The sequence below is a fragment of the Ornithorhynchus anatinus genome, chromosome 11, assembly GCF_004115215.2.
Source record: "Ornithorhynchus anatinus isolate Pmale09 chromosome 11, mOrnAna1.pri.v4, whole genome shotgun sequence".
NCBI lineage: Eukaryota > Metazoa > Chordata > Mammalia > Monotremata > Ornithorhynchidae > Ornithorhynchus > Ornithorhynchus anatinus.
This window is the reverse complement of record NC_041738.1, coordinates 61,153,334-61,176,670: the sequence shown is the minus strand read 5'-3', so window position 1 is coordinate 61,176,670 and position 23,337 is coordinate 61,153,334. Positions and strand designations below refer to the sequence as shown.

General features: G+C 54.1%; 2 protein-coding genes across 5 annotated transcripts in view; one reads left to right on the top strand and one right to left on the bottom strand.

Moving 5' to 3' along the window:
• MYO1D (myosin ID) overlaps window positions 1–9,581 on the bottom strand; it is a 260,352-nt gene extending 250,771 nt beyond the window's left edge. For all 3 annotated transcript variants that reach the window (XM_029074920.2, XM_039913409.1, XM_029074921.2), the window contains exon 1: window positions 9,467–9,581. In XM_029074920.2, coding sequence (XP_028930753.1) covers window positions 9,467–9,561 — 95 coding nt within the window. In that variant the 5' untranslated portion in view covers window positions 9,562–9,581. The remainder of the gene's footprint in view (window positions 1–9,466) is intronic.
• A 5,305-nt stretch (window positions 9,582–14,886) lies between these two features.
• Window positions 14,887–17,634, top strand: LOC114815178 (histone H2B type 1-N-like). 2 transcript variants are annotated; one of them, XM_029076004.2, is made up of 3 exons: window positions 14,887–15,014; window positions 15,788–15,929; window positions 17,367–17,634. In XM_029076004.2, exons 1-3 carry the CDS (start codon window positions 15,011–15,013, stop codon window positions 17,578–17,580), a joined length of 360 nt encoding a protein of 119 aa, XP_028931837.1. In that variant the 5' UTR covers window positions 14,887–15,010; the 3' UTR covers window positions 17,581–17,634. The 2 variants fall into 2 exon arrangements, with proteins under 2 accessions (XP_028931837.1, XP_028931838.1); XM_029076005.2 differs by having other exon boundaries at window positions 14,888–15,014; window positions 15,788–15,933.
• Window positions 17,635–23,337: the final 5,703 nt, after the last annotated feature.

Sequence of the window (23,337 nt, the reverse complement as noted above, 5' to 3'; positions counted from 1 at the left end):
GGGGACAGGCAGGCCACCGCGCCGCGAGCGTCGGGGTCACGGCTGCCGACCGTCTGCCGGCCGGATCGGGCATCCGATCGGGGAGCGCTGCCCGCTCCCACCCCCGCCGTTCACGCCGGGGGAAAGGACCCCACCGAGAGGGTCGTCCGGAGCCCGCGAGTCAGACGGTCACGGGTTCTAATCCTGGCTCCGCCACTTGCCCGCCGCGTACCCTTGGGCGGGTTCCTTAACGTCTCTGGGCCTCAGCTTACCTCGTCTGGAAAATGGGGATGGAGACTATGAGCCCCACACGGGACGAGGACTGGGTCCAACTTGATTTGCTTCTATCCACCCCGGGGCTCGGTACGGTGTGCCTAACAAATACCGTCATTATCATTTTTCCAGGGATTCGGCGCAGCGCTCCGCACGCAGTGAGCGCTCGTTCAATTCCACTGGTTAACTACCGGCAGCGGGTCAGCAGGGCGTAACGAACTAGAAGCCGCGTGGCTCGGTGGAAGGAGCCCGGGCTTGGGAGTCGGGGGTCACGGGTTCTGATCCCGGCTCCGCCACTTGTCCGCTGTGTGATCTCGGGCGGGTCGCTTCGCTCCTCTGTGCCTCAGTGACCTCACCTGTAAAAATGGGGATTAAAAAGCGTGAGCCCCACGTGGGACAATCCGACGACCCCGTATCTACCCCAGCACTTAGGACGGCGCTCGGCGCGTAGTGAGCGCTTAACAAATACCATCGTCATCATTATTATATTTTAAGAACTTCCTCTAACGGGGAAGGCAAGCAAACACAAAATTCACGGTGGCAAAGCGTACAAAGAAGAGCAACAACTTGGGAAGGAGATGGAGCGGGTGGCCTAGAGGAAAGATCCCAGGCCTGGGAGTCAGAGGACCTAACAACAATAATAATAATACTAATAATGGCACTTGTTACGTGCCAGACACTGTTCTAAGCACTGGGGTAGATCTAAGATGATCAGGTCGGACACAGTCCCTGTCCCACATAGGGCTCACGGTCTTAATCCCCGATTTACAGACGAGGAAACCGAGGACTGGAGAGGTGAAGCCACTTGGCCAAGGTCACACAGCAGACGAGTGGCAGCGCCGGGATTAGAACCCGTGACCTTCTGACTCCCAGGCCCGGGCTCCATCCGCTCGCCACGCTGCTGACCTTTCTCGTTCCGACCCCGCCACCTGTCCGCTGCGCGACCCTGGGCAAGTGGCTTCACTTGTCTGCGCCTCGGTTTCCTCATCTGGGACCGCAAACCCTGTGGGGGATTATCTTGTATCCGTCCCAGAGCTCGGAAGAGTGGCTGATACATAGTAAGGGCTTAACGGTGATTATCAGAACAAGAATTATAATAATAATAATGTTGGTATTCGTTAAGCGCTTACTACGTGCGGAGCACCGTTCTAAGCGCCGGGGGGAGAAACAGGGTCGTCGGGTCGTCCCACGTGAGGCTCACGGTTAATCCCCATTTTACAGATGAGGTCACTGAGGCCCGGGGAAGTGAAGTGACTCGCCCACGGTCACACAGCTTCGTGTTTTACCGCACTGATCAACTCCAGCCCGGCCCGCGCACTTCCCTCCTCTAGCAACAGCTTACTCACAACACCTTCATCTGGTCTATCTTCACTCATAATAATAATAATAATAATAATGTTGGTACTTGCTAAGCGCTTACCACGTGCAGAGCACCGTTCTAAGCGCCGAGGTCGATACAGGGTCTTCGGGTCGTCCCACGTGAGGCTCGCGGTTAATCCCCATTTTCCAGATGAGGTCACTGAGGCCCAGGGAAGTGAAGTGACTTACCCACAGCCACCCAGCTGCCAAGCGGCGGAGCCGGGATTCGAACGCACGACCTCTGACTCCCAAGCCCGGGCTCTTTCCACCGAGCCACGCTGCTTCTAACCGTTCCAGTGAATCTCAGACCACCTGCTCCCCGTCGGAGTGATTTCCCCCCACCGTCTCCGAACCCGATACAGAGCGGAGCTCCGGGGATCCGGGAAGCTATCGTTTAATAATAATAACGTTGGCATTTGTTAAGCGCTCACTACGCGCAGAGCACCCTTCTAAGCGCTGGGGGAGATACGGGGTCATCGGGTCGTCCCACGTGAGGCTCGCGGTTCATCCCCGTTTTCCAGATGAGGTGACCGAGGCCCAGAGAAGCGAAGCGACTCGCCCACGGTCACACGGCCGACGAGCGGCAGAGCCGGGAGTCGAACTCACGACCTCTGACTCCGAAGCCCGGGCTCTTTCCACACTGAGCCACGCTGTTTCCGTCCCTTCATTTCAACACCCTCAGTTGTGTACGGAGAACAGGGATCCAGATGTTAGCACCGCCGTGGTGAAATCCGAGACACCTCACGGGCTCGGCGAGCTCGAAGCGGCTTCCCGGCAAGCCATCGGTTTCTCGTTATTTTGACGCACCTGTGACGCCCAGGTAGCTCCACGCCTCACCGGAAACAAGGTGTTTTCTACTTAAAGAGTGAGCTCGGTCGTTCCCACTGAGAAGTCATCCTGCCTGAAAGGGACCGGCAATACCTACAGCCTCATTCATTCCCACGGGAAATAAAACCGTCACCCCCCGGAAAAGGAAGCCATAGCCACAAATACCACACGGGGAGAGCTTCAGAGTCCCGGAGACTAGCGGAGGGGGGAAAAAGATGATTGCTGTCGCGCCTCTATTTACGAACGCTTTCAATCCCTCCCAACGCCCCTTTCCCTTCCTTCTCCTTCTCCCATAAGGCTGCGTGGAAAGAGCCCGGGCTTGGGAGTCAGAGGTCATGGGTTCCAATCCCGCCCCCGCCACCCGGCCGATCTCGGGCAAGCCACTTCAGTCCTCTGGGCCTCGGTGACCTCATCTGTAAAACGGGGACTGAGATCGTGAGCCCCAAGTGGGACAACCCGACGACCTCGCATCTCCCCCGGTGCTTAGAACGGCGCCCGGCACGTAGTGAGCGCTTGACAAACGCCATAATCATTATTAATTATCATTATGTCCCTCTCGTCCATGAGGGAGGTCTACCCTCTACGAACCCGACGTCACAGAGAAGCAGGGTGGCCAAGTGGAAAGAATGCGGGTCAGTGGACCCGAGTTCTACTCTCGGCCCGCCGCCTGTCTGCTGTGGGACTTTGGGCAAGTCACTTCACTTCTCTGAGCCTCATTTCTCTCGTCTGTCAAATGGGGATTAAGACTCGACCCCATGTGAGACGGGGACGGTGTCCAACCTGATGACCTGGCGTCTATCCCAGCACTTAGTACAGCGCCTGACAGAGTAAGCGCCTAACGAATACCGTAAAAAAAAAAAAAAAAAGGTTTCAAGCGTCTCCCCTCCACCCACATCTGGCTCAATCTGGGAGCTAAATCCAGCGGCGTCCGCCAGGGAAAACAAATGACCCCGCGTAAAAATAGCCTTGGAACTCTGTCACGGAGCGGAACGGGGATAAGGAGGGTGGGGCCGAGCCACTCCAAATGGAAGTTCTGAAAGCGATTTCCATTTTAATCCCCGTCTGAGACACACAAGTCAGACGGGCAATTTCCCCTCTGCCGATTTTTCAGTGCCTCCGAGGACCCTCGGCAGCAGATTCCATCCGACGTCGGCCAGAGAACCGAACCGTCGGCGGTGAAGGCCCCGGGCAAATCCGGCTGGGGTTAACGTCGCTCTGGAGCAGTCCCGCACCGCTTCTGCTTCCTGACGCCGGTTTTACCAGTCGATCGATCCGGGGTATCTATTGGGCGCTAACTACGGGCAGAGCGCTGGGCTGAACGCTCGCCACGATTTGGTAGACGGGATCCCTGCCCCCGGGGAGCTTCCGATCTAGGGGGGCTTAGCCGGGAGCCAGGATGAGCGTTCCGTTCCGCAGATGGCTTTGCAAACCCGCGGGACTCGTTTTACGGTACTCGTTAAGTGCTTACTACGTGCCGGGCGCCGTACTGAGCAGTAGGGTAGATCCAGGTTCATCGGGTTGGACGCGGTCCCTGTCCCAGATGGGGCTCCCAATCTCAATCCCCATTTTACAGATGAGGTGACTGAGGCCCGGGGAAGTGACTCGCCGGGGGTGGCGAGACAAACATGCTTCTCTTACAGAGAAGCAGCGTGGCTCAGTGGAAAGAGCTCGGGCTTGGGGGTCGGAGGTCACGGGTTCGAATCCCAGCTCTGCCACTTGTCAGCTGTGTGACTGGGCAAGTCACTTCCCTTCTCGGTGCCTCAGTTACCTCATCTGGAAAATGGGGATGAAGACTGCGAGCCCCGCGTGGGACAACCTGATGACCCTCTATCTCCCCCGGCGCTTAGAACAGTGCTCTGCACATAGTAAGCGCTTAACGAACACCAACATTATTGTTATCATTGTTCTGTGACGGCGTCAGGATTAGAACCTCTGACTCCCAGGCTGGGCTCCATCACTCAGGCCGCGCCGCATCCACAGAGAAGGTGAGCAGCGGAGGAGAAATCGGAATTCAAAAGGTGGGCGGCTATTTTTCGGCTCTCTCCGGAAAGTAACCCTCAACAGAATCACCCCAGACCTACTAAAATCACTTTCGGAAAGGCTCGACGGGTACCGAAAGGGCCATCTGATCCTTAATTCGAGAGGCCAACCCGTAACGATTCATATTCGATCTCGAAGAAACGGGACGGTATTTCGGGGAACTACAAACAGTCCCGAAACCATGCCACGACCTGGCATCGGTTTGCCGGATACGGAGCAGGAGTGCTTTCGACATGAAAAGATCCTCGTGACAAGAGATCTGTAAAGTCAGTCGTCGGCCCAACGCTGCAATCGCAATCTGAAAAAATCCCCCTGATCGTTCCGAAACGGACTTTCTAGTTCATCCCGTCTGCTCTTTCTCCCGAAACTGAGACTTTCTAGTTCATCCCTTCCTTCCGCTGAGGGTTTTGGAAGGAGAGAGTTTCCTCTTCTACGTTATCAAAGGCCAACAGGAATGACCTTTGGGGCATGCTGTAAACCCTATTTTTTTATGGTTCTTAAGTGCTTACTCTGGGCCCGGCTCTGGGGAAGATACAGGGCAATCAGGTTGGGCACAGTCCATGCCCCGCCTGGGGCTCACAGTCGTCATTCCCATTTTACAGATGGGGGAACTGAGGTCCAGAGCAGCGAAATGACTCGCCCGAGGTCCCACAGCAGACGAGGGGCCGAGCCGGGATCAGAACCCAGGTCCCAGAGCCCCGCCAGGCCCCGCGGCTGATTTTTCCTCATCGGGCTCTCGCCCGATGATCTGGTAACGACAGCTCTTAATGGTCATTCAGACTGAACCTTGGCCTACGGGAATGTTCAGGACACGGGGCTGCTTGGAAAACAAGATTAGCAGTAATTACACCTGTTCTATCTCCAGGGGTGGAGGAGCACAAGGTATCCAAGTGGTTAATAATACCGCTGGTATTTATTAAGCGCTCACTGGCACTGTTCTAAGCGCCGGGGTAAATACAAGGTCATCGGGTTGTCCCACGGGAGGCTCCCAGTCTTCATCCCCATCTCCCAGATGAGGGAGCTGAGGCACCGAGAAGGGAAGTGACTTGCCTAAAGTCACACAGGTGGCGGAGCCGGCATTCGAACCCATGACCTCTGACTCCTAAGGCCGGGCTCTTTCCACTGAGCCGCGCTGGTTAAGGGGATCCGACTCGAGCACCCGGCTTGTGCCATGTGCTGGATTTGGGGGATCTGAAGAATCGGGACAGCCAATACGTCCCTCCAAAGACTCTGATAAAAAAAATCTACCGCAGCACGTTCGCACGGCCCAGTGACGGAACCCGGGCCTGGGAATCAGAAGGACCTGGGTTCTAATCCCAGCTCCGCCGCCAGTCCGCTGCGTGACCCCGGGCAAGGCATTTCACTTCTCTGTGCCTCAGTTACTCAGCTGTCAAATGGGGATTACGAGTGTGAGCCCCACGTGGGGCAGGGGCTGTGTCTACCCTGATGAACCCGGATCCCCCTCAGTGCTTCGAGTAGCGCTTGCCACCTAGTAAGTGCTTAAGAACCCGGGCTTGGGCGTCAGAGGTCATGGGTTCGAATCCCAGCTCTGCCACTTGTCAGCCGGGTGACTGTGGGCGAGTCACTTCACTTCTCTGGGCCTCAGTTCCCTCATCTGTCAAATGGGGATTTAAGCCTGTGAGCCCCACGTGGGACAACCTGATCACCTTGTATCTTCCCCAGCGCTTAAAACGGTGCTTTGCGCATAGAAAGCGCTTAACGGATGCCATCGTCCTCATCTGTCAGATGAAGACTGTGAGCCTCACGTGGGACAACCTGATGACCTCGCAGTGCTCTGCACATAGTAGGCGCTTAACAAATACCAACATTATTATTATTATTATCATTAACAAGTACCATAATTATTTTCCCCCTCTAGACTGTAAACTCACTGTGGCCAATTCATCCCATCGTGCTTATTGAGCACCTCGCGTGTGCAGATCACTGTACTAAGAGTTTAGGAGAATACAACGATAGGGCACAGTCCCCCTGCTCAGGATCTAGAGGCAGGGAGTGTGTCTGTCATATCTCACTCTCCCAAGCGCTCAGTAAATTGCTCAGTACGCAGTCGGCGCTCGGTAAATCTGATTGACCCGACGCGAGAGGTTGCAGCAGCCGTGCAATCTCTAAACCCCGGCCCGTACGTTCCAAATTCCACCGCCGAGCGCCGCCGAGCTATCTGTTTTCATCTCGTAAGCGTTAAGCTTTTAAAGTAGCAATTTGGTTAATGCCCCATTTTCCCTGAGCCGGTTACAAAGTTGAGATGGGAGTTCGAGTGGCAATATATAGCAGATCAGGCTGCCGCGTCAATTCACAGAGTAGCCCGTCGCTGGGCAGGGATCGTCTCTACCTGTTGCCCAATCGTCCATTCCAAGCGCTTAGTCCGGTGCTCTGCACAGAGTGAGCGCTCAATAAATACTACCGAATGAATGAATGCTAATGACTGCCCACTTGGTTCAATGCTCTCAACGCAGAGCACTTTCTTTTTTACTTTATTTCGTTTATTTTGTTTTGGAAGAGCAAAATAAAAATGGCACGTTCCCTGTACCCAAGGCGCTCACCACAGTATTACTCATACTTGAATTTTCCAAACGCGACCCGAAACGGCTCGACGTTTCGCTCGATTTATTAAAAAGGGAAGTATTTGCCACAGATTCTTGAATCTCAACAGGACGGAGAGGCGGGACAGCGAGAATTTCAACATTTTGCAAGTGTTCAATACGAAATGCCCCATTCAGAATGGTTTCAAAATGCGATGACAGCCCCATTCGGGATGTAATTCCATGAAAACGAAAAAATCATTATTACACTAGTGAGACTAGAGTTTGGGAAACGGTACTGATAGAGTTGTATAGGGCAAAGGAAAGTCAGAATTTCTTCTCCAAAAAAAAAAAAAAAAAAGATATCAGTGCATCAGTGGTATTTTACTGAGCAAAAAGAGCCCGGGCTTGGGAGTCACAGGTCATGGGTTCGAATCCCGGCTCCGCCACTTGTCAGCTGTGTGACTGCGGGCAAGTCACTTGACTTCTCTGTGCCTCAGTCACCTCAATGGTAAAATGGGGATTAACCGTGAGCCTCACCTGGGACAACCTGATGACCCCGTATCTCCCTCAGCGCTTAGAACAGTGCTCTGCACACAGTAAGCGCTTAACCAATACCAACATTCTTATTATTATTTTCTACTGCGTGGACAGCACACTGGGAGGTGGTGGTCAAAATACCCGCTCTCCAGGAGTTTACGATCTAGAGTTCTGGAGGGAAAAGCGTTCCAGCCAAGGTTTCCTTTTTGAAAAGTTGACAGGACAGATCCCATCTGGGCCGAAGAGGAGCGACAAGTTTTCGGGGAGGGGGTCGTCTCAAAAGATATTGAACGAATCCTTTGCGGCCAGTATGCGGGAGCATACCCGAGCAGCGTGGCTCAGTGGGGAGAGCACAGGCTCGGGATTCAGAGGACCCGGGTTCCAATCCCGGCTCCGCCACCTGCCTCCCCAAGGGACCTCGGCGGGCAAGTCATCCAACTTCTCCGGGCCGCGGTCTCCTCTCCCGTAAAGATACGGGACCTCCCTCCTATTTAACCTGAGAGCCCCACGTGAGAGAGGGACCGCGTTCGACCCGATTAACTTGTACCAACCCTAGCGATCGTCACGTCCCGAGCGTGTCGATACCTCGATTGTTACTGTCATCATAACGATCGTTAATAATATCTTTAACGCAATTGGCCCGTCGACCCCAGCAAGTGCTGTAACCTCCCCCGTCACCTTCAGGAATGGGTCTGGGAAGTCCGAGAAGATTGTAGGGGGAAAGAAAGGAAAGACATATGGAAAGACTGAATTCTTTGCGGGCGGGGTTCTCGTCAATCAACTCTACTGCACTGCATCTCCCACAACGCTTAACACAGGGCTCCGCGCACAGGCATTCGATAAGTCTCGCCGACGGACGGGTCGATCGACTGACGGAGGGGAGGAGAGGGACTAGAGGGAGGGAGGGAAGGACAGGGAGAGGGGAAGGGAGGGGCAGGGAGGGAGGGAAGGTTTGGGAGAGAGGAAGGGAGGGGCAGGGAGGGAAGGAAGGACAGGGAGAGAAAAGGGAGGGAGGGAAGGAAGGAAGGAAGGAGGGAGGGAAGGAGGGAAAGGAAGGGAGAGAAGGATGGAGGGAGAGAGGAAGGGAATGAAGGGTGGGGTAGGGAGAGAGGAAAGGAGGGAAGGAGGGACAGGGAGCGAGAAAAGGAGGGAAGGAGGGACAGGGAGCGAGGGAAGGAGGGACAGGGAGCGAGGGAAGGAGGCATGGAGGGGCAGGGAGCGAGGAAAGGAGGGAAGGAGGGACAGAGAGAGAGGAAGGGAGGGACAGGGAGAGGGGAGGGAAGGAGGGACAGGGAGAGAGGAAGGGAGGGTCAGGGAGAGAGGAAGGGAGGGTCAGGGAGAGAGGAAGGGAGGGAAGGAGGGGCAGGGAGCGAGGAAAGGAGGGAAGGAGGGACAGGGAGCGAGGAAAGGAGGGGCAGGGAGCGAGGAAAGGAGGGAAGGAGGGACAGGGAAAGAGGAAGGGAGGGACAGGGAGAGAGGAAAGGAGGGGCAGAGGGAGAGGAAGGGAGGGAAGGAGGGGCAGGGAGAGAGGAAGGGAGGGACAGGGAGAGAGGAAGGGAGGAAAAGAGGGAGAGAGAAAAGGAGGGAGAGGGAGAGAGGAAGGGAGGGAAGGCGGGACGGGGAGAGAGGTCTGGAGGGAAGTGTGGGCGGCGGGCGGGCCTGGAAGCGGAGGGGCCCGGGAGCGGAATGACCCGTCGGGAGGTGACAGGGAACGAGGAGGGGCGGCGCGGCGGCCCGGGAGGCCACCCCCCGACCTCCCCCCCCCCCCCCCCCCCCCAGACACGCTCACCCCCACCCACCCACCCACCCCCCAGGCCCGGGCCGGGGACGGTCCTCCTGGCTGGGGGGCGGGGGGAGGGGGGGAGCCCCAGGACGGCCCGTCCGTCCCTCCTTCCGTCCGTCCCTACCTGAGCTTCAGGTTGGCCATGAAGTCGGGCATGGTGACGGCGTCCATCAGCACGAAGTCCGCCTTGCCGAACTCCAGGCTCTCCTGCTCCGCCATGCCGCCGGCCGGTCCTGGGGGTCCGGGGGGGCGGGAGGGGGGGGGGCCTGAAGGGGGGTCCGGGGGGGGCCCGGGGGAGGTACCGGCCACCGGGCACGGAAGGACGACGAACGGCCTGCGAGGACCGCACCAGGAGGAGGCCCGGGAGGGCGAGGGGGAGCAGGAGGCTGCGAGGACTGGAGGGCGAGGCTCTTAGGAGAGGCGGAGGAGGAGGAGGAGGAGGAGGAGGAGGAGGAGGAAGAGGAGGCTGGGAGGAGAAGACTTTAAGGAGGAGAAGCTTCTGAAAAGGAGGAGGCCGAGGAAGAGGAGGAGGAGGAAGAGAAGGCTGGGAGGAGAAGCCGAGGAGGAGGAGGCTTCGAGGAGAGGAGGCCGAGGGGGAGGAGGCTGGGAGGACAGGAGGCCGAGGAGAAGGAGGAGAGGGCTTTGAGGGGAGGAGGAGGAGGAGAAGAAGGCTTTGAGGAGGAAGAGGAGGCTGGGAGGAGAAGTCGAGGAGGAGGAGGATTCGAGGAGAGGAGGCCGAGAGGGAGGCTGGGAGGAAAGGAGGCCGAGGAGGAGGAGGAGAAGGAGGCTGTTAGGAGAGGAGGCCGAGGAGGAGGAGGAGGAGGAGGAGGCTGTTGTTAGGAGAGGAGGCCGAGGAGGAGGCTTGGAGGAAAGGAGGACGAGGAGGAGAAGGAGGCTTGGAGGAAAGGAGGCCGAGGAGGAGGAGGCTGTTAGGAGAGGAGGCCGAGGAGGAGGAGAAGGAGGCTGTTGTTAGGAGAGGAGGCCGAGGAGGAGGAGGCTTGGAGGAAAGGAGGCCGAGGAGGAGGAGAAGGAGGCTTGGAGGAGGAGGAGAAGGGTCTGAAGAGGAGGCTGGGAGGAGGAGAAGGAGGAGGCGGCAGTGAGGAGCGGGCTCGGAGGAGCAGAGCGGGCTGCAAGGACCTGCCTGCAGACGGGAGCGGCAGGAGCAGGAGCAGGAGCAGGACGGGCCGAGGACCGGGAAGAAGACGAGGCGGCGCCTTCCCCGACCCTCCCCGGCCCGGACAACCCCGCCCCGGGACGCCCCGCCCCTCCTCCTCCTCCTCCTCCTCCTGCCCCTGCCCCTGTCCCTCCTCCTCCTCCTCCTCCTCACCTGAGAGGCGCGGGCGGGGAGGGAAGGCGGGCCCAGAGCGCGGCCGCGGGCCCGGGAGCGCGCGTCGGGGGGAGGGGGGGGGGCGCGGACACGCGCCGCGCGCGCCGGGCAATGAGCGCGTCGAAGCGGCGCGGCGGCGCCCCCTGGAGGCCGCCCGCTCACGGCCCCGCTCCTCGCCACCGGCCGGGAAGGCCCTGCCCGCTCCTGCCACCCTCATCCGCAGGGTAGTCAGAACAGTAATAATGATCATGATAACCATAATAATAATAATGATGATGACAATAATGTTGGCATTTGTTAAGCGCTTACTATGTGCCGAGCACCGTGCTAAGCGCTGGGAGAGACACAGGGGAAGCAGGTTGTCCCACGTGGGGCTCCCCGTCTTCGTCCCCATTTGACAGATGAGGGGACTGAGGTCCCCCGAGAAGCGAAGTGACTCGCCCACGGTCACCCAGCTGACAAAGGGGCAGAGCCGGGAGTCGAACCCGTGACCTCTGACCCCCAAGCCCGGGCTCTCGCCACTGAGCCACGCTGTTTGGCAAGCGCTTACTGCTGCTACTAATAGTGATGATGATCATGGTGATGGTAGCGCTTACTAGGTGCCGAGCACTGTTCTAAGCGCTGGGGGGGACACAAGGTCATCAGGTGGTCCCACGTGGGGCTCACAGTCTCCATCCCCATTTGACAGATGAGGGGACTGAGGTCCCCCGAGAAGCGAAGTGACTCGCCCACGGTCACCCAGCTGACAAGGGGCAGGGCCGGGATTCGAACCCATGACCTCTGACTCCAAAGCCCGGGCTCTTTCTTAAGGGCGCTTACTAGGTGCCGAGCACCGTTCTAAGCACTGGGGGGGGGGACACAAGGTCATCAGGTGGTCCCACGTGGGGCTCACAGTCTCCATCCCCATTTTACAGATGAGGACATAATGATGGTATCTGTTAAGCGCTTACTGTGTGCCGAGCACCGTTCTAAGCGCTGGGGGCGACACAGGGTCATCAGGTGGTCCCACGTGGGGCTCACAGTCTCCATCCCCATTTTACAGATGAGGGCATAATGATGGTGTTTCTTAATAGCTCACTAGGTGCCGAGGGCTGGGGGACACAAGGTCATCGGGTGGTCCCACATGGGCTTCCAGTCTTCATCCCCATTTTCCAGATGAGGGAACCGAGGCACAGAGAGGTGAAGTGACTTGCCCAGAGGCACACAGGTGACAAGCGGGCAGAACCGGGATCGGAACCCACAGCCTCCGACTCCCAAGCCCGGGCTCTTTCCACCGAGCCACGCTACTTCCCTAGCACTGTTCTCTGCACTGAACGATAGTATCTGTCAAGCGCTTACTATGTTCTAAGCACTGGAGTAGATGTAGAATAGATATAGAATAATCGAGTTGTCCCACACGAGGCTCACGGTCTTAATCCCCATTTTTACAGATGAGGTAACCGAGGCGCAGAGAAGTGAAGCGGCTTGCCCAAAGTCACACAGCAGAAAAGTGACGGGAGCTGGGATTAGAACCCATGTCCTCTGACTCCCAAGCCCGGGCTCTTGCCACTAAGCCATGCTGCCCGCTTACTATGTGCCAAACACTGTTTTAAGCACTGGGGGACATACCAGTTTATCAGGTTGTCCCAAGTGGGGCTCACAGTCTTCATCCCCAATTTACTGACGAGAGAACTGAGGCACAGAGAAGTGAAATGACTCGCCCAAAGTCACACAGGTGACGAGTGGCGGAGCCAGGATTAATAATAATAAGAATAATAATAATGTTGGTATTTGTTAAATGCTTACTACGTGCGGAGCACCGTTCTAAGCGCTGGGGTAGACACAGGGGAATCGGGTCGTCCCACGTGGGGCTCACGGTCTTCATCCCCATTTTTACAGATGAGGTCACTGAGGCACCGAGAAGTGAAGTGACTCGCCCACGGTCACACAGCTGACAAATGGCAGAGCCGGGATTCGAACTCATGACCTCTGACTCCAAAGCCGGTGCTCTTGCCACTGAGCCACGCTGCTTCCCTAATAATATTGATAATGATTATGGAGTGTGTTAAGCGCTTACTACGTGCCAGGCACTGTACTGAGCACTGGTATGGATACAGGCAAATGGGGCTGGATACAGGGAAGCAGCGTGGCTCACTGGAAGGAGCACGGGCTTTGGAGTCAGAGGTCCTGGGTTCGAACCCCGGCTCTGCCACTTGTCAGCTGTGTGACTTTGGGCAAGTCACTTCACTTCTCGGTGCCTCAGTGACCTCATCTATAAAATGGGGATGAAGACCGTGAGCCCCACGTGGGACGACCTGATTCCCCTGTGTCTACCCCAGCGCTTAGAACGGTGCTCGGCACATAATGAGTGCTTAACAAATACCAACATTATTATTATTATTATACAGTCCCTGTCCCACCTAGGGCTCACGGTCTTATTCCCCATTTTACAGATGAGGTAACTGAGGCCCAGAGAAGTGAAGTGACTTGCCCAAAGTCACACAGCTGACAAGTGGCAGAGCCGGGATTAGAACTAACGATCTTCTGACTCCCAGGCCCGGGCTCTAACCATTACACCACGTTGCTCCTACCTCACCTCGCTGCTCTCCTACTCCGGCCCAGCCTGCACACTTCGCTCCTCTATAGGTAACCTGCTCACTGCTGATTCGGGGAGTCGGCCTGGCTCAGTGGAAAGAGCCCGGGCTTGGGAGTCAGAGGTCATGGGTTCGAATCCCCGCTCGGCCACCTGTCGGCTGTGTGACCGTGGGCAAGTCACTTCACTTCTCTGGGCCTCGGTGACCTCATCTGGAAAATGGGGATGAAGACTGGGAGCCTCACGGGGGACAACCTGATCACCTTGTATGCCCCCAGCGCTTAGAACAGTGCTTTGCACATAGTAAGCGCTTAACAGATACCAGCATTATTATTATTATATGTAGATCGGACACGGTCCCCGTCCCATATGGGGCTCATAGGTTAGGTAGGAGGGAGAAGCAGGGTGGTCTAATGGGCAGAGCACGGGCCTGGGCGGGTCAGATGGAGCTGGGTTCTAATCCCGATTCCGCCACGTGACTGCCGTGTGACCTTGGGCAAATCACTTAACTTCTCTGTGCCTCAGTGGCCTTTACTGCAAAATGGGGATTAAGACTGTGAGCCTCAGGTAGGACATGGACTAGGTTGTACCTACCTGAGTGCTTAGTACAGTGCCTGGCACATAGCAAGCGCTTAACAAATAACATAAAGAAAAGAGATATCAAATCTCCATTTTACAGATGAGGAAACTGAAGCACAGAGAGGTGAAGTGACTTGTCCAAGGTCATACAGCAGACAAGCGGGAGAGCAGAGACTAGAACCCAGGTCCCCCGACTCCCAAACCTGTACGCTTTCCTCTAGGCCACGCTGGTTCTCCGGGTAACTGGGGTGTTTGTTAAGCACTTATCATGTACTGAGCACTGTGCTAAGCGCTGGGGTGGCTACAGGCAAATCAGGTTGGGCACAGAGAGGTAAGAAACAGACAGAGGATGGAGTGCCTTAAAGCTAAGGATTTCTATTTTATGAGGAGAAGAATATGCTGCTTTTCCTTTCCGATATTTGTTGAGCGCTTTCTACGTGCCAGGCGTTCTACTAAACCCTGGGGCAGAAACCTGCTCGTCAAGTTGGATAGAGAAGCAGCGTAGCTCAGAGGAAAGAACCCGGGCTTGATCGAATCCCATCTCTGCCACTTGGCAGCTGGGTGACTGTGGGCAAGTCACTTCACTTCTCTGTGCCTCGGTTCCCGCATCTGGAAAACGGGGATGAAGACTGAGAGCCTCACGTGGGACAACCTGATGACCCTGTATCTCCCCCAGCGCTTAGAACAGTGCTCGGCACCTAGTAGGCGCTTAACGAATACCAACATTATTATTATTCAGCCCAGTCTTCATCCCCATTTTACAGATGAAGTAACTGAGACACAGAACAGTGAAGCGACTCACCCAAGGTCACCCAGAGGACAAGTGGCTGAGCAGAAATTAGAACTCAGGTCCTTCTGATTCCCAGGCCCGTGCTCTACCCATTAGGGCACACTGCCTCTGCTGCTCTCTCTTTGGGCCTCTCTGATTCACTTCTCTTCCCTTCCTGCGGGTTCTGCCCCGTTCCCGACTCCCCAAGCGGTGTTTCTTTAAGGGGGTGGAAGACTTTTTGGAGGATCCATGGTCAGCTGAAGCCACTTGGTCAATCAGCCCCGCAGTATTTGAGGCTAACTCACCTCCCCTTCCCTCTCCGTGCCGCTCGAACTCGTTCTCGTCTGTCTCTGCCGGCTTCCGTTTAGCTTGTGTATGATTTTTGCACCTGACCTTTGAATTTCCTCGCCACTGGTTTCCAATGCGTGAGTTCTTGGGGGTGCTGGTGGCTAGGAAGGGAGGATGAATCGGGGCTCGGGGCAGAGGAACGTTGCCGATTTCATGCTCGTTGGAGCCATCCCGATAATTCCTCGAGTGCATCGAGGGCTTTCGGGTTCTGAGGTGCTTCTAAGACAGTGTCTCCCATTTCTGAGGGGGCAGGGAGAGGTAGATCTAATCTGCCCCGCTTTACGGTTGAACCCCGAGTTTCAGAGAGGTGAAATAACTGCCACTTGTCAGCTGGGTGACTGTGGGCAAGTCACTTCGCTTCTCTGTGCCTCAGTTCCCTCATCTGTAAAATGGGGATTAAGACCGTGAGCCTCATGTGGGATAATCTGATGACCCTGTATCTACCCCAGGGCTTAGAACAGTGCTCTGCACATGATAACTGCTTAACGAATACCAACATACTTCACTAAGGTCACCTGGCAGGGCAGGTGCAGAGCTGGGACCGGTCAATCAATTAGTGGTTCGGGGGTAGTTACGGATAACTCTATCTCCAGTAGTGCGGAACTCGACCTCTTCCATTCCATCATGCTCTCCCAGAAGGAGAAATTTCATCCCTGCCCATTCCAATAAATACCGTTGATTGATTTCCCAAACCCCATCCCGGTCGATGAGGGGTCGTTCTTCATTTATTTCTCTTTTTGCCCGATCGCCGGCCTGGAACTGCACCTCCTGGGAGCGCGGGAGGAAGGGGGTGTGGGAGACTTGGGGCAGATGGGTGGTCCCCTTGGACCAGGCTTTCTCTCTCTCCTAGAAACCGAGACGAAATCTCCAGCGGTGGCCCCGGAAGCCGAGATGGAAGGCCCTGTGGAAGCCAGGAAAGAGTACAGATGCGTGAGGACGTCGCTGAGCAAGAAGAAGGAAGCTTATTCCAGCTACATCGCTCACGTCCTCAAGCAAGTGAGCCGGGGGAGCGGGGAGGTGATCCCTGGCCCTAGGCTTCTTCCTGCTCCTGTCTCCGCAACTGCTTTTATTCCGTATTCAATCGTATTATGTGCAGGGCCCCGTACTAAGCCTTTGGGACGGTACAAGATAGCATACGTTCCCTGACCGCGACACTCTTGAAGTCTGGAGGGAAAGATGTTACTATAAACAGATGACATTTGAACAAAAATGCTGTAGGGGTGGAATGGGCGGGGGGAGTGAATAAAAGGAGCCAGTCAAGGCCGCTCAGAAAGGAGTGGAAGAAGAGGAAAGGATGGTTTAGTCAGGGAAAGCTTCCTGGAGGAGACGGGCCTCCGGTAGGGCTTTAAAGGAGGGGGGAGAATAAAATCGTCTGTCGGAGATGAAAAGGGAGGTCAGTGGTGAGATGGAGGTACAGTGAGAAGGTTGGCGTTGGAGGAGCAGAGCGTGCAGGCCGAGATGAGGAGGTTAGGAGGGAGTAAGGTGGTTGAGTGCTTAGCACTGTACTAAGCTCTGAGGCAATTGGGAGATAATCAGGTCCCACGTGTGGCTCACAGTTCAGGAGGGAGAACAGATACCGAAACCCCCTCTTTCAGATGCGGGAACGGAGGCCCAGGGAAATTGAGTGATGTACTCCAGGTCACAGAGCGGACAAGCGACATCGAGCCACGATTCGAACCCAACCAGTTGCCCCCCTAATAGTGGGCGGCCATGATTCCCTTCCCTCACGGGGCTTCCAGTCTAGCGGGGGAGATGGAGGCTGAAATTCCTTCTGGGTAAGAGGAAGAAGCAAAGTGTGTCAGGAGAGGAGGGAGGATGTGTCCATAAGGCCTTCATTCATTCAATAGCATTTATTGAGCGCTTACTATGTGCAGAGCACTGTACTAAGCGCTTGGAATGTATAAATTGGTAACAGACAGGTGGTTGAGAGAAGTGAGTACAGAGGTGTTATATTATTTTAATATTTAATATTTGAATATTATTAAAAGCTTACTGTGGGCACAACACTGCACTAAGCGGTGGGGATAAAGAATAATTGTGGAATTTTAAGTGCTTGCTATGTGCCAGAGACTGTATTAAGGGGCGGGGGTTGATGCAAGCAAATCGGGTTGGACACGGGCCCCGTCCCATGTGGGATTCAGTCTCAATGCCCACTTTCCAGATGAGGTACCCGAGGCCCAGTGAAGTGACTTGCCCAAGGTCACACCGCAGACAAGAGGAGCTGGGATTAGAACCCATGACCCTCTGACTCCCAGGCCCGGACTCTTTCCAGTTCGCTCCTCCTCGGCTCCTGTCCCTCGTGGGGCTCAATCTAAAAAGTTGCGGGATGGGGAGGCGGATCACCCTCAGGAGCTGGATTTCACCCCGATCCGGAACCAACCCGCCGGCGGCGGGGGCCGGCTGCCGTCTCACGCCCGCTTCTCCCGCAGACCCAACCCGAACCCCGTGGGTGGGGCCGGGCGGAAGGCAACCTGGAGTCCCGGGACGGCCAGCTGCTGGAACGGGTGGCCGGGGAGGCCGTCAGACTCACCCACTCCAAGCGGCGAAGGACGGTCACCAGCAGGGAGGTGCGAGGGGCTCTGGAACTGGTCCTGGCGGAGCTGGTCGAAGAGTAAGAAACGGCTGTCCACGAGGGACGCTTAACGGCGCTCACTTTATCCCTGTCCTCCTGAATAAAGCTCTTGGCATTTTAGTGAACTGTCCGTTCAGTCGTATTTACTGGAGGCTCACCGTGTGCGGAGCACCGTATTAAATGCTTGGGAGAGTACAGTATGACCAGAGGACACATTCCCTGCCCATTTGAAAACTTGGTTTCACAAATGGGGAGTGAGGGAGGAAGGGGATCATGATGATGATGGCATTTAAACACTCACGGTGTGCCAGGCACTGTTCTAAGCGCTAGGGGAGATACGAGGTAATCAGGTTGTCCCACGTGGGGCTCGGTCTTAATCCCCAAGTAAGCCCTGGGCACCTACTCCAGAGCCTGGGAGGGGTGATGGTATCTTTTTTTTTTTTATGGTATTTAAGCGCTTACTATGTGCCCGGCCCTGTATTAAGCTCTGGGGTCAATGCAAGACCATCAGGTTGGACACGCAGAAGGTGCTGGGTTCGAGCCCCGGGGGCTTAGTGAATAGAACACAGGCCTGAGAGTCAGAAGGACCTGGATCCTTATCCCGGCTGTGTCACTTGTCTCCTGTGTGACCGTAGCCAAGTCACTTTGCTTCTCTGGGCCTCTGTTACCTCAACATAATTGCGGCATTTAAGCACTTACTGTGCGCCAAGCACTGTGCTGAGCGCTGAGGTAGATACAAGCAGATGGGGTTGGACGCAGTCCCTGCACCACAAGGACTCTCAGTCTTTATCCCCATTTGGCAGAGGAGGTAGCCGGCACGCGGAGAAGTGAGGCAACTTGCCCGTGGTCACGGAGCAGACGAGGGGCAGAGCAGGGACTGGAACCCAGGTCGTCCGACTCCCGGGTTTGGACTCCTTCATTAGGCCACGCTGTTTCCCTGCGGAACTTCCCTTGTGGCCTCCTCCCTGGTCTTGATGACGCGTCCCGCTTTCAATCGATCGGTGGTATTTTTTGAGCACTTATTGTGTGCAGAGCACTGTACTAGCCCTTGGGAGAGCACAATAGAAGAGAGATGGTAGACAAGTTCCCCGCCCTCTGCGAACTTACCACCTAGAGGGGAGTCACTAGTCCAGCCTTTGCCCTGCTACCGTTCTCTTGGATTAATTTTTACTATATTTGTTAACCGCTTGTTAAGCGTTATTCTGAGCACTGTTGGCGTTGATAGAGGTAATCGAGTTGGATACGGTCCCTGTCCCTTATGGGACTCACAGTTTGAGTTGGAGAGGCAACAAGTAGTTCATCCCCATTTTTACAGTTAAGGAAATGGAGGCACAGAAAAGGGAAGTGATTTGCCCAAGGTCACGCAAGTGGCGGAGCTGGGATTAGAACCCAGGTCCTTTGACTCCCGGGCCTGTCCTCTTCCTGCTCCCACCACTTTTCTAAAATCTCCTGCACTTATTTCCCCACAGCAGTTGCCTATTCCTCTTTCCATCAAGCAGACACTCCTGATGGCTACCTTAAGACCCTCAATCAGCCCTCCTAATAATAATAATAATGTCGGTATAAAGTGCTCACTATGTGCAGAGCACTGTTTTAAGCACTGGGGTATATAGAGGGTAATCATGTTGTGCTACGTGAGGGTCACAGTTAATCCCCATTTTACAGATGAGGGAACTGAGGCCCAGAGAAGGGAAGCGACTTGCCCACAGTCACACAGCTGACAAGTGGCAGATCCGGGATTCGAACCCATGAGCTCTGACTCCCAAGCCCGGCCTCTTTCCACTGAGTCACGCTGCTTCTCTACTTATCCACCCTCTTCTCTCACTACACTCCAGCTCAACCTCTTCGCTCCAGTCAAGCAATGTCCTCTCTGTCCCATCTTGCCTGTCTTTGTGGGCAGGGAATATCTCTCTTTATTGCTCTATTGTACTTTCTCAAGTGCTTAGTACAGTTCTCTGCAAAGAGTAAGCGCTCAGTAAGTCTGATTGAATGAATGAACTCCCTTCCCAGCCTTTGTATCTGAAAGACCACTGCCATCTTTCTTTTAGATATTATATACACGCATACCCTCTTTCTTTCTTCTCTCTTTATAAAAGGAGGGAGAGAGAGAAGAAATAAAGAGGCTATGTGTGTATATAATATATATATATACATATATATGTGTGTGTGCATGTATGTGTGTGTGTGAATATATATATATATGTGTGTGTGTATATATATATCAATAAATATGTATATGTATATGTATATATGTGTGTGTGTGTGTATGTGATGTATGTGTGTATATATATATGTTTGTATATATATCAATAAATATGTATATGTGTGTGTATATATATGTGTGTGTGTGTATATAAATGTGTATATGTATATGTGTGTGTGTGTATATATAAATGTGTATATGTATATATGTATGTGTATATATATATATATATATATAAATGTGTATATGTATATGTGTGTATATGTGTATATATATATATATATAAATGTGTATATGCATAATATATGCGTGTGTGTTTATATGTGTGTGTATATGTGTGTGTATGTATGTATGTGTATGTATGTATGTGTATATGTATATATATATATAAATGTGTATATGTCTATATGTATGTGTGTGTGTGTATATATATATATAAAAATGTGTATATGTATATGTATGTGTGTATGTGTCCGTGTATGTATGTATATATGTGTGTATATGTGTGTGTGTCTGTATATGTATATATGTGTGTATATATATATTTATATGTGTAAGCATTTAAACATCAACATTATTATTATTAATATTAGAGCACTCAATCACCTTTCTGCTCTCCTACTACAATCCAATCCTCTTAAGGAAGCAGCGTGGCTCAGTGGAAAGACCCTGGGCTTCGGAGTCAGAGGTCATGGGTTCGACTCCCGGCTCTGCCACTTGTCTGCAGTGTGACCGTGGGCGAGTCACTTCACTTCTCTGTGCCTCAGTTACCTCATCTGTAAAATGGGGATTAACTGTGAGCCTCACGTAGGACAACCTGATCACCCTGTATCTACCCCAGCACTTAGAACAGTGCTCTGCACATAGTAAGCGCTTAATAAATACCAACATTATTATTATTATCACATTGCTCTTCTAATGCTAATAATAATGATGGCATTTGTTAAGCGCTTACTATGTGCAAAGCACTGTTGTGAGCACGGATAGAGCGTGATCAGTTGTCCCACATGGGGCTCACAGTCTTCATTCCCATTTTCCAGATGAGGGAACTGAGGCCCAGAGAAGTGAAGTGACTTGCCCACAGTTGACAAGCGGCGCAGCCGGGATTAGAACCCATGACCTCTGACTCCCGAGCCCGGGCTCTATCTTCTCACTGTACCTCGATCCCGTCTGTCTCGCAGCTGACCTCTAGCCCAAGTCCTGCCCCTGGCCTGGAACGCCCTCCCGCCTCGCGGACGACAGACGATCGCTCTCCCCACCTTTGAAGCCTTATTGAAGTCACGTCTCCTCCAGGAGGCCTTCCCAGACTAGGCGCCCCCCCCCGCCCCCTTTCCACTTCTCCCACTCCCTTCTCTGTCACCCATACGCTTGAATTTGATCCCTTTTTTTCCACCCCTCTCTCGACCCCCCGCAGCGTGGCTCGGTGCAAAAAGCCCGGCCTGGGGAGTCAGAGGTCGGGGGTTCTAATCCCAGCTCCGCCATTTGTCTGCTGAGTGACCTTGGGCAGGTCACTTCACTTCTCTGGGCCTCAGTTCCCTCATCCGCAAATATGGGGATTAAAAATTGTGAGCCCCACGTGGGACAATCTGAGTATCGTGTATCTACCCCAGCGCTTAGAACAGTGGTCCGCACGTAGTAAGCGCTTAACAAATACCATAATTTTTATTAATCATTATTACTTATGTCTCTAACGGTTATTTCTTTATATGAGTGCTGTCTCCCCCCTAGACTGTAAGCTCGCTGTGAGCAGGGACCGCATCTCTGCTCTAGATATTAGCCTGCTGTGGGCAGGGAACGTGTCCCTTTACTCTTTTACTATTCCCAAGCGTTTAGTACAGTGCTCTGCACACAATAAGCGCTCAAAAAATACCACTGATCGGTTGACTCTTGGGAAAGGCAAGGAGCCCGTTACTGGGCTGGGATTGCCTCTGTCTGTTGCCGAACTGTACGTTCCAGGTGCTTAATACAGTGCTCTGCACGCCGTAAGCGCTCAAAAAATACCACTGATCCGTTGATTCTTGGGAAAGGCAAGGAGCCTGTCATTGGGCAGGGATGGTCTCTCTGCTGCCGAATTGTCCATTCCAAGCGCTCAGTACAGTGCTCTGCACATAGTAAGCGCTCAATAAATACGACTGAATGAATGCATGAATGATTAGATGGGGGAAAGGGCTTGAAAATTCCCCCTTCAGCTCCACCCCTTCTTTCCCTGCCTCGGTTGGGGATGGGGTGCAGATGTATCCAGGCTGAGTAGGATGTGGATAAGCGCTTAGTACTTGGTATATTCATTCATTCAGTAGTATTTCTTGAGCGCTTATTATGTGCAGACCACTGTACTAAGCGCTCGAAATATGCAATTCAGCAGCAGATAGAGACGATCCCTGCCCCTCGACAGGCTTACAGACTAATTGGGGGAGACAGACAAAAACAATAGCAATAAATAGAATCAAGGGGACGTACATCTCATTAACAAAATAAATAGGGTAATAAAAATATATACAAATGAGCGGACGAGCACAGTGCTGAGGGGAGGGGAATAATAATAATAATGTTGGTATTTGTTAAGCGCTTACTATGTGCAGAGCACTGTTCTAAGCGCTGGGGTAGACACAGGGGAATCAGGTTGTCCCACGTGGGGCTCACGGTCTTAATCCCCATTTTACAGATGAGGTATCTGAGGCACAGAGAAGTTAAGTGACTCGCCCACAGTCACACAGCTGACAAGTGGCAGAGCTGGGATTTGAACTCGTGACCTCTGACTCCAAAGCCCGGGCCCTTTCCACTGAGCCACGCTGGAGGAGCAGAGGGAAAGGGGGGAAGTATAGGGAATGTGTCCAACCTGATTTGCTTATATCCAACGCAGCGCTTATGATAGTGCCAGGCACAGAGTACGAGCTTAAAAAATGCCACAATTATTATCGAATGAATGAATCTGTCAATCAGTGTCCATGGTCTCACCACCTTCTGAGTTCCTTCTTTCATTCAGTAGTATTTACTGAGCGCTTCCTATGCGCAGAGCACTGAACGAAGCGCTTGGAATGGACAATTCGGCGACGGACACAGACGATCCCCGCCCTGTGACGGGCTCACGGTCTAATCGGGGGAGACGGACGGCAGAGCGGAACAGAAGGAAACGAAAACAAGACAACATCGTCCCGATAAATAGAATCGAGGGGACGTAAACCTCCAGCCGGCTCTGGGGGAGAAATAAGCAAGCGTGCAGAAAGACAAACACGCACATACACACACGCGTGAGCAAAACGTACACACACAAGCACACGCATGCACTCACTGCCCTCTGGGCTCTTCTCTGGGGCCGGCGCCAACCTCTTTGTACTTGAGCCCAGTAGGGGAAAGGGGTTTGGCAAACTTACACTCGGAGAGGGAAAACAAACACGGCCATAGGCTGAGCTCCGAAGCAGACGTCAAGGCTGCGGAAGAGGGCCGCTGCCCGCGCCCTCACCCCGACCTCTGACCCCTGCCCCGGCCCCCGCCCCCGGCCTCAGCCTCCGCTGCAGAAATGAGAAGTAACTCTTTCTCGGTGGAAAGAGCCCGGGCTTGGGAGTCAGAGGACATGGATTCGAATCCCGGCTCTGCCACTTGGCAGCTGGGTGACCGTGGGCAAGTC